This window comes from Eurosta solidaginis, chromosome 5, assembly GCF_040869045.1.
Source record: "Eurosta solidaginis isolate ZX-2024a chromosome 5, ASM4086904v1, whole genome shotgun sequence".
Taxonomy (NCBI): domain Eukaryota; kingdom Metazoa; phylum Arthropoda; class Insecta; order Diptera; family Tephritidae; genus Eurosta; species Eurosta solidaginis.
In genome coordinates, this window is record NC_090323.1 from 44,419,672 (window position 1) to 44,431,167 (window position 11,496).

General features: G+C 36.4%; 1 protein-coding gene across 20 annotated transcripts in view; it reads left to right on the top strand.

The window, feature by feature from the left end:
* The window catches only part of IRSp53 (Insulin receptor substrate 53 kDa), a 221,598-nt gene that overhangs the window by 201,049 nt on the left and 9,053 nt on the right, over positions 1–11,496 (top strand). For 19 of the 20 annotated variants that reach the window (XM_067756740.1, XM_067756742.1, XM_067756755.1 and 16 more), the window contains 8 exons: positions 68–129; positions 257–454; positions 4,122–4,187; positions 8,287–8,517; positions 8,711–8,891; positions 8,981–9,435; positions 9,508–9,714; positions 9,801–9,988. In XM_067756740.1, coding sequence (XP_067612841.1) covers positions 68–129; positions 257–454; positions 4,122–4,187; positions 8,287–8,517; positions 8,711–8,891; positions 8,981–9,435; positions 9,508–9,714; positions 9,801–9,988 — 1,588 coding nt within the window. The remainder of the gene's footprint in view (positions 1–67; positions 130–256; positions 455–4,121; positions 4,188–8,286; positions 8,518–8,710; positions 8,892–8,980; positions 9,436–9,507; positions 9,715–9,800; positions 9,989–11,496) is intronic. The other variant, XM_067756757.1, reaches the window with a different exon arrangement.

Genomic DNA, 11,496 nt, shown 5'->3' on the forward strand with positions numbered 1-11,496 from the left:
ATATACGCCATCATTTCTTTAAATTGTTTATATTAATCATATTTTATATTTATTTTTTTTTCTTTAGGTGCGGCTTTAATGAATGTCGTCAGCGTTTACAAAGAAATTCAAGAACAACAAATGAATATTGTGAGTAACTGTTGCAAATCTCAATTATTTTTTGCACCTTAATTTAATTTCATTTGTTTTTACATATTTGGTTATTTCAAACGCATGCTTATATTCTTGATTTTCTTTTTAAATTTTTTTTCTGTAGTTAAAAGCTTTTTATGTCGATTTATTGGTGCCATTGGAAACAAATCTGGAAAAGGACACAAAAGTTGTGCAACATGAACAGAAAAAATTCTTGCAACAGCACAAAGTACGCATGGAAAGTTACCAGAAAGCTGTATCCACAATGAAGAAGCAGCGTAAGAAAAAATCCAGTCCGGAGAATACAGAGAAAGAGCTGAGGGTGAGTTTAAAATAATAAAGTTGTAACGAATTTTCGGGAGTTCCTGATAATTATGTACAATCTGCTAACGTTGGAATCGCAGAGCTGTCGAATAAATAACTCCAATATTCAGTATTGCAAAATGGTCTTTATTTAGACTACTTTGGGAGTAGTACTTCACATATTTAATTATACTTCACTACTAGCGTGTTTAAATCGAACTGATTCGTTATTCCTCAGTTTGCGCTGCTTTTATACACCCTCTTGCCTCGTTGGCATATTTCTTCTAAGGTCTAGACTTTTCACGATTATGCCTTCTGGAACAGTTGTATCTCATACTTCGTTATTTAGCTACATATATGCGTGTGTATGTGTGAGTAACAACTTCCGCTCTTAGCTGATGACTGGTATCCCCCATAAATTCTGAAAACAAAAATTTGGAAACACATTTTTTCAGAAAACATTAGTCAGAACCCTTTTTTCAGAAAGCCAAAATTCAGAAGACAAAATTCAGAAACAAAAATTCAAAAATCAATATTCAGAAGTAAAATTTCAGAAGTCAAAAGTAAGAAGTAAAATTTCAGAAGTCAAAACTCAGAAAGTAATCAGACAGACAAAAAACATTAAATTTTGCGCAAATGCTCGCTGTTGCACACAATTTAATATTTTAGATTTTACTACATTTTCTTTATACATAATTCCTTCCAAATAAATGAACGTTTCTGAATTTTGAGAAAAATTTTATATTTTTTCTGTCGTCTGATTACTTTCTGAATTGTGACTTCTAAATTTTCACTTCTGAAATTTGACTTCTGAAATTTGACTTCTGAGATTTGACTTCTGAGTTTTGGCCTCTGAATTTTGTCTTTCTGAAAAAAGGGTTCTAATGTTTTCTGAAAAATATGTCTCTGAATTTTTGTTTTCTGAATTTATAGCGGCACCCTGATGACTAAATATGTGTGTGTGAAATAATCTCTTCGCTTCGCTGATTATGTGTGCGGAATATTCTTCGTTGCCTTGTATATATGTAAATGTGGCTGCTTGATTTAATGTGTCCATGTACTTAATTGTGGCTGCTTGGTTTTTTTTTTGTTGTGATTATTTACTAGCATCATAGTGATGCTAATATTCGCCACAATATCATATCGTATACCCCCGAAGCGAACCGCCCTAGCTCTGAACTAGCGCAGAACCATCTCATTAAGAGACGGTGTCAGTTCTTGTTCTGTCCACTCTCAAAGCTTCCAACTGACGCTTTTAACATTGCGATGTCTTTCAAAATGGCACTTGTTCCCCTTTTGTCAGCCTTTTTAACACGCTCTTAACTAGTTGAGTCGTAGGTGGTTTTGAAATAATTCCCGCTTATGCAGTAACTTAAGCGCTGTTGTTAGTAAAATTGTACCACCAGTTCGGAGGCAGTCATGAAATCTGTAGTGTGAAACTGGCGATTTGTATGACTGTATACTCTTACTCACTTCGTTACAGGTGAATATAGGAGACACACTTATTTCTTCATCTTGTAAAACGCATTCTCATATCTTAATTGCAGTTGGGCATAATGCATTCTCAAATTTAGCAAAACTACATAATTTTATGTGCTACAATATCATAAGCGCAGATAAAGTAATGTGCTTAGGAGTCCATAAAAAATTTAAATTTCATAATACACTTTGCATATAATAATGACGGTTCTATGATAGGTGGAAAAACTTTAATATACTTAAGACGCAATCAATTTAGCCATGGCTACTATCGTTTCCGCCCAATAATTTTTTTACTTGCAGTAAATAACGCCTAACTACAACTTTTTAAGCTAACGCTTTTTGGATCTATGATTTATTCTATACTACGAGGGACGCATGATAAACTTCATAGTAAAAAAAAAATCCGGTATACCTATCTCTCTGAAGTTATAACCCCGCTAAAGAAAATTGACAAATTTCATTGCGGTCTGTCTATTAGGGTATATAAGCCACGTCTGACCTTACTTTTCACACTGCTGAAGGACCTAATGCAGGCCTCCCATTTGTTTTTCCACCAGTCTTTTAATATCCGTGTTAAGATTCTAAATCTGAGTTGACTGGCATATCGCATATCGTTGCTAACGAGCTGCTTCTGCAAGAAAATCTAAAAGATTTGTTGCGAGATGCGATATCAATTAGCATTGGCCGCTAATAAACGCAGATAATTAAGCCTGCGGTGACGATGGGAATCGCAGGTAAACTGTCACAATCTCAACAGACTGTGAATCTCAATACTGTACCAATTCAATAAAAGTATCACCCTTTAAAACACCTTTAAAACTTCAACACGTCTTTACTTGCTAACTAAAAATAGCCAAGTTTTTATTAATTATTCCGGTAAGCTTGTGCGGTGTATTGCGCGCTAGTGCCAGAAAAGCAATCAATCGTTTTCTTCACTCAACACCCTGGTTTTCGCCAAACTCCTTCACATCTTCCGGGGTAGGATCTTTAATTTACGAAAATAAATATACAAGGTTTTAAGGATCATGAGCTCTTCATGGAAGGAAATAGTGCCTTAAAACTTAGAGAAACAAAACTTGATATGCGTTGCTCTGATATCACACCCACTCAACACTAAGAAGCGGAGCTAAGATGACCTAAAGGATTGCTTGAGGTCAAGTCAAATCGTTCATAGCCAATGTACTGCCATTCTTATGCTATACCACTACTTTCGATGTTAGAATTAAGTAAGCGGCGTTTCTGGGCGTTGCACGTGATGGACATGAGGTGACCTCCACGAACTTTTTCTAGGTACATTTGAATATTTTAGCGGTCGTAAACAGAAGCGGGTGAAAACAAATAAGTCGGGAGTCAACCTCTCGGAATAGTTTTTGTAAATGTGGTATTATTTCGGCTGTACTTTTAAGGGACGGTTAATAAGAGGGGTTCATTGTTAAGCGTTCCTGTTATTCGTACTTTTGCGAAGCCGTTGTTCCTGATGAAGTTACTTTCCCTTTATAGAACACCAAAAACTCTTCAGCCTTAAAGTAAAGGATTTATTTCCATATGAAGATACTTGTTTAGATTTAACCTTAATTTGAGCCCTTCTTCGGGACAAAATCCATTGGATCATTGAAATTTAAATAATTCGTTTAGTTTGTAACGCAGTTGGCAGTTGTGCAAGCAAAAGTGAATGCCCTTAGCTCTGAATTCGGTCGTAAGCCGGCAGTGAGCCGGAATCCACTGCTTTGGCGATCTGAATGTATACAGCGTTCAAATATGGGGGCGATGGCGTCAAGCGAGGGAGGTGAAAAGCAGACATTACTAGAAGCTTAAAAATGTGGGCGGACTGCCATCCTTAAACCTCGCAATGCAGCCGCCCAATTGTCATCACCTGGAGATTATCCGCTGTTCATTGTGGTCCTTGGCTGCCACAGAACAGGTCTTTTTGCTCCTAGTATAGCAGGAAAGTATCTTCGGGAGACTTATCACTGTGCCTGGTTTCTACAGAGGTCTGTCGAATAGACTTCACGACGTTCGTTTTAGATTTTTAATTCACTTTTACGGTACTCTTCACGAAGCATTACCCGATGCTGCGAAAGGATTATTCTTCACCTGCCCATTGCCAACAGATTCGCAGAGTCATTGCCTATAGTGAAAATTTAGTTTTAAGAAATTTTTAGAGCAAAGTCTTAAACATATGTAAAATGTATCATTCTTTTTAGAATCTACAAGTACTTGAGGATCAAAAAAAGAAATTGGACGTATTCTGCGAACAAAGCTACAAAAATGTGAGTGAAATCGTATATAATTTAGTTAATAATCGGTACACGCCACATTTGCACATACTACACGAGAGCGAATGAGGCATATTAGCGCTTTTATGTTTATTAGGGTGGTCCTTATAAAACAAGGAAGCGAATTTTTCCAGTGTCACCACTTCCACCGGTAAAAGCGATATAAAAAGTATCGCATATAAATTCTGATCCACGTTGGAAACGGCTAAGTGGTGTCCACAGCGTTTAAGGGTCAAGTTTATACATATATATTAGAGCGGTTCAAATTGTATGTATGGATTTTTTCATCAGGAGCAAAAAACGTTATCTACAGATGATTATAAGAAAAATTGCTGAATACACCATAGCTCTAAGTCCGATTTCGAGTCCGCGACTTTTGCAAAATAGATATTTGGCCAGGGTGCACCTCATAATCCCGACTTTCAAAATCCCGACAACTCATAATCCTGACAATTTTCAGAAACCCCGACAAGACACAATCCAGACATAACAAAATCCCGACATAACGAAATCCCGAGAACACAATATCCCGACAACTCAAAATCCCCACAGCACATAATCCAGACAAATTTACTACAATTTCGTTATTAAACAAATTTTTGTTAAAATTGTTAGAAGAATAAAAGAAAATTATAAAATTATTATTATTTCTAAATTTTATTCACTCGGCTAAGGGCTATTTTTTTAAAGTGCGGCCGAAGGCCGCCTACGCAGAAGGGTGTACTACGCAGAAGGACATCACCGTGGCGGTAGCCACGGTTATACCACACACCCGGACTTGGCATGGCGTAGCCCAGGGTTATCTTTTATAAGCGCGGCCAAAGGCCGCCTATGCAGAAAAATGTTCTACGCAGATATACTGTGGATCGCGTAGCCGGATTGGATCGGCTAAGGATTATTTTTATGAGCCGCGGCCGAAGGTAGCCTACGCAAAAGGGGTGCCTAAAATAATAGAATAATATCGAAGATGTGTATTTTTTATGGCATCGTTTTATCACTGAGTGAAAACTGAATCCAGCTTATTCAAAAATACTGACAAAATATATAAAAAATGTTAAAGTCCCCAATTTACATGTTGTCGGGATTTGGTCGTGTCGGGATTATGAGTTGTCGGGATTTGGTCGTGCCGGGATTATGAGTTGTCGGGATGTGGTCGTGTCGGGATTATGAGATGTCGGTATTTGGTCGTGTCGGGATTATGTGTTTCGGGATTTTGTAAGTCGGGATTAAGTTATACACCCGTTTTGCCATATGAATGTACGGTTTGGTCAAAAAATTTTCATAGCTTCTGATAGAATTATAGGAAAAATATCATATTGGGCTTACTTTAAAGGTAGTTTACGTACATTTCAGAATCTGTTTTAATTTCTATAGTGCTTTTGAATTTTAGTATAGATATAAGGCTTAAATTATGAGAAATTAGCCTAAAATGAACCTTTAACCAGGCATGCTTAACCAACGAACCGATATCATTTCGTTACGATAATTAACGTTAATAAACGAAACAAAGTCATTTCGTTTCGTTTATTAACGTTAAGAACGTCAAATTAACGAAATGATTTCGTTTCGTTTTCTGCCATATCAAAACGAAATCAAATCGTTTATGTTGATTATTAATTTCAAACTATGCTGGCAAAGCTGACTGATGGCGGAGTCATTAAAGGTAAAAGCATTAGCCAAGCTGATGGCAACTTTTCTCATGCATTTTGACCGTACGAACATTTCTCAGAGTATTTTTGACATTACCACCAACGAACTACACAAACAAATAACATGGAGTTTGTGTGTGTATGTCCGCTCGCTGTTACCACCTTACGGCTTCACCATGGCTATAGCATTGCCAGCACAATTCAAACATAAAGTATCACGTTTTTGTTAACGTTTTTAACGTTAAAGAAAGCTTTTCGTTTCGGTTAAAAACGAGATATAATTTATCTTGATAATTTCTTTAAAACGGTGGAAATTTTTTGATAAACGATTAGCTTAACGTTAAGGTGCATCCCTGCTTTTAACTACTATATTATCATTTTTAACAAATTTCTTATGGAAATTTTTTTTTCTTTACAGCTAAACAAAGTCCAGAACATTTCCAACAACTTTCGTTCAGACAGTTTTTCTAGTTTCGAATGCGTTTTAGTAGAAGAACATTTTCAAAAAAAAAAAAAAACCTATATTTTCAAGTAATAAGCCAAAAAAAAAAAACACAATTTTTAAAATTTTTATGTAATTTACTTAAAATTTAATTATTTTTTTACTTAGAAATTACCATTTTAATGTATTTTTCAAAATACATGTAATGTTATGTTATTTAAAAAAAAAATCCTTTTTCTCTCCATTCGTGGTTGTTTTTCACGAATTTCTGCTGTAACAGCCATAACACCTTCACATTTTTTTTCTATAACACGTTTGGAAACAGATGTTAACAACTATATACATCTTTCTGTTCCTTGAATATGCATTGGAATATTAGGATCATCTAGTGTTGGCTCATCATAATCTAAGAATTGTACTAAGTGATCGTATGGAATATGTCTTGTGAATGCCGGCTCAGATAGTAAATTATCGTCACTCAGATCAATCATATCAGTATAATAAATTTTTTAGGTCAATTAAAATTAGTATAATTACATAAAATTAGTAATTAATTAATAATCAATTCTAAGTAAAAAAAATTTTTTTAAATAAATTACGTTAAAATTATAAAAATTGTATTTTTTTTGCATATTACTTGAAAATATTGGTTTTTTATTTGAATTTTTTTTTCTACTAAAACGAATTCGAAAAAAGAAAAACTGTCTGAATGAAAATTGTTGGAAATGTTCTGAACTTTTTTTAGCTGTAAAGAAAATAAATTTTCCATAAGAAATTTGTTAAAAATGATAATATACAGCCCAATTCTGAATATTCCCTCGGTATTTTGTTCTGGCGGATTTTTTTATTCCTGCGGAAAAATTCCTCCAATTCTTTTCTCCTAGGGTGAACAATAATTGGGGAAAGGAATTTCGAATTTTCGAAATCAACTGTTTTGTCAATTGAAAAAGTTTAATTATTGCTGCGAATTTGTTTGAAATTAAGAAATAAAGTATAAACAATGCACAGTATTGCATTTCATGTGGTATTCACTGAAATGAGTAATGAATTGGTGCCACAGCAACATCAACAGAGGAGCATAAGAAGAAGAAGACGGCGGGATAACACAAATCCGCCGGAGTTGCCTGCTTCCATTCAGCAAAGCAAATTTCTGGCCGCCAAGTCGAGTTGAATTCGTCTTTCGTCATATGCCAAAATATATTTAAGCCTTCTTAAAAAATCCTTGCGCAATTTCTGGATGGCTGCATCAAGTATGCCAAGAGCTCTTCCGTTGATTTTGATACACTTTTCGACTAAAAATAAATAATATTGTGGTAAATTGTCCATATTTTAGCACAAATTTGTACAAACAAGTGTTCCTTCTTAAAAGAACCAATTTCCTTTAACTATTTAGATGCATTCCCTTTAATTTAACAAGTGAATAAACTCCTCAGTAATGGCAGATAAATCGCCCTCTGACTTACATTCATAATACCTACTTTTCTCCCATAACCGGTTTCCGCTTTTTCGAACATTGTTTAGAATAGAAGGAAAGGAAGAAGTGAAAAACCTCACAAGGAATTTTTATTTAGAATACGAGGAATGGGAGAAGGGAAAAAACTGGAATTTTTGTTTAGAATTGGGCTGATAATAGTTAAAAGTTCATTTTAGGCTAATTTCCATAATTTAAGCCTGATATCTGTACTAAAATTCAAAAACACTATAGATATTAATACACATTCTGAAATGTACGTAAAATATCTTTAAAGTAAGCCCAATATGATATTTTTCCTATAATTCTAAAAAAAAATTCAGTTTTATTCCAACCCTAACTAAATTTACATGTGCTATTTTTGGTGTTCCTGTCAACGTTTGAAGGGTTGAGGTTGGAAAAAGTCGTTTTTTGATTTACAAGGACCACCCTAATTGATATGGTTTGGTGTATTTCATATAGCTATATACTTATAACAAAAAAATGCATGTTTTAATATTTCCTTTGAAATTTCAATAACTCCACTAATAGGCCATGACACAGGAGCGGCGTCGATATGGTTTCGTACTCGAACGTCAATGTTCCATAGCAAAGCATTGGATGGCTTATCACAGTCATGGCAAAGCGGTAATTGATAACAATTTGGAAAATTGGCAAGAAATTGCATCCTCACGTGAATTGATACCAGCGGCAGCTATGTATGAGATGGGCGTTGGTGGTGGTGGCGGCAGCTACAGCAATGGAAGCAGTGGTAAAAAGATGGTGAGTTGTGTAGTTGATACAAAAAAAAAAAAAAAAAAAAACAAATGAAAATAATAAGTGCACATTTTGGTTGCGTACATGCATGTTGTTATTGTTATTGCTGCTTTCATTTGCTTATTTGTGTTTTTTATTATTTTGCTTTTCTTTCATATATCATTGCAATACATGCTTTTGCGCTAATTGCACCCCAAAGGAGCGTCTCAGAGATGGTGAAGACATGCATGCCTCTGGCAGTTCGTCACAATTGAAAAAATCACGCAGCGTCGATGCACCCTACGGTGATATGCGTACATTGCATGAGAGCAATGTGTGTTATGCGCAGAATTCGCTACCACGCGCTAAATCCGATTTCAATTTAACAACAGTAACGAATTGTAAGTATGAACGAAATGTGTAGATATACACTAAATTGCACGTAGAAACTTCTGAATAATATTTACTTTGATTTCCTCTTCTCTTTCAGCAGCCGATCATACCGATGACGGCCAATGGGATCAACGGCCAATTGTAAAAGCGCTCTACGCTTATATGCCTTCGGGTGAGAATCAGCTACCATTCGAAGAGGGCGATCGTATTGCATTGGTAGGCAATAAAGCTAAAGGTTGGCAATTTGGTGAAAATTTGCGTACACAAATGTTTGGTTGGTTTCCCATCGCTTACACTAATGCTGAGGGGAGCGGTTTGGAGCGTGAGAAATATCGTTCGAGTGAACGTCACAGTGATCGCAATAGCGATCGTTATGAGAATGTACAGTATGAACGTAATGGCTGTATGCGCAACTATCAGGATCAGTATATGCCTGAAACGCATATGGATCCTGCCATGGAAAGCGATTCGACATATCGCCGTCGCAATAATAGCGCTGAAGAATCATCGCCAACGCGCATGTTTGGTGATACGTACAGAAATCAGAAGAAGGTTTGTGTGCAATAATACATTTTAAGTACGCTCTCTCTCATTCATTTTCTCTCTCTCTCTTTTTTGTTACAGTACCGTCCTTCAACTGGTGCCAATCCACGTCCAGGTCCACCACCAACACTTCCTGCACCAGTGCCATCGAATAGTCAAAATCATCAAAGTACCAGTCGTATATTGAATACTTCGCAAAGTTTTTGTGGCGCCTCGAATGGCATACCACCATCGGTAGTGGAGCGTCGTAAGCAACATAAACTACAGAATGGTCCGAAAGCCGCACATGTGAGTTATATGGATCTCTTTGCAATGAGAGATCCGCTCTTAAATATCCAAATTTATTTCTTATCTCTTTTTTCTCTTAACTAAAGAATCGTTCTATTCTCTCTGCCAAACAACAGTCCACATCTATGAACGCTGGCGGCAATCAAATGAAACCTGCTGCTGCCGCTAAAACTTCCTTGCATAGCAGCAATGATAGTGGGTTTGCTAATGAGCCGCCACCACAACCCGAAGTCGACTATTCGGATGACGAGCAAACGAATCGTGTGCCAATACGGTAAGTTAGTGGGAGCAGTGGTATTTATTATGGATATTTATCTCACACGCACACAAAAGGCACTACATCTTTAATGTCTTTTCTTTGTGACTAACTTGGCTAATTGTTTATGTATATAGTTAGTATAAGCTCCGCTTGCTGAGCACAATTCAAATTTCTTTTTAATTTGTTCTGCCAGAATTGTTTTTTTTTTTTTGTTTTCAAGAGAGGCAGACAATTGTATAATTTAGGAGCATTGATCGGTGCATAGTACTCATATTGCATTTGTTATGCGTGTATTGGTCACCATACTCAAGCTGCCTTTTATTTCGAAAGCAATCGGTGAGGAAGGCCAACATAAGGGCTGCGGGTTTCGATACGATACTGCAATATATCAGTACTATTTTTGATAACGGTTTTTTTACGGGAGCACGGGTTTTGGGGTTAAGCCCAGAACACCCCGTTCGGTGTAACCATCCCTTACACGTGACACACTGGCAAGAATGTGACGGTCCTAAAAATATTATTTTCCAGCACACGCAGCAAAACTGAGATCAGGTACTGGCTCCGGATTGGGTTCAATGTGACAATATGTTGGAGGGACGCACCAAATTAAGTGGGGTTGCACTGATATGACAGCCCTTGCTCGGGAAAAATCTCGAGTCGCTCCGGTACATAGAACCGGTTGTCTTTAGAAGCGTTTGATACCGGTATTTCTGTTCTGTACTAAAATATCAAAGCTTTGGGGGATCGAGCACACAAATTAAGATTCAGTATAGGTCTATTATAGCTGCTTGTTGGATGAAATCTCTTCCATATTAAAGTACTTAAATATAGATATTAATAGAAATATTTGAATGTTAATGCTAATAAAGTCTTCTTCTAATTACCTCTAAGCTAAATGGAGGTAGGTATATCCCTTATTCTGCTTCTAAAGACGTGTGTCGATAGGAATACTCTATAAGTCGGAGCGAATTCACTCACTAGCATAACATGATTATTAAGCAAAGCCCTTGAGCTGTGATAAAGATCAACAGCAGCTTCCTTTCTAAAGGCATATTATTGGTATTACGAAAAATACAAAAAATCTTCTGGAAAACTTCACTCTCGACCGCTACGAGATCCATTCCATAACCACTCGAATACTGCAAGAGCCATCTCATCTTTTCTCGATACCGCCAATGATTCCGTGCAAAAAATCAGGACCGTTATGACAAGGAACTTATTGAGTGTGATTATTGTTAAACGTGAGGAGCCTTAACTTTTCAATTGCTTTCTCATGCCAAAGTAGCACGTTGTTTTATTTCTATGCTTTGTCTTGTTATGAGTGTCTTGAGCCTTGTCTTGCCACGTACAGCACATACAACTTTGATGTTTTTAAAGTACTGCCCTCGTGAAGCTTGTGGCCGCCGGTTGTGGAAGCTGTCGAAATGGGTAGTAGCGGTAGGACATAGCTTGACTAACACTAAACGCTTTATTTGACGGTAGTTTTCACTTGGTTGTCTATTCAGTATCTTAAAAAGGCTAAG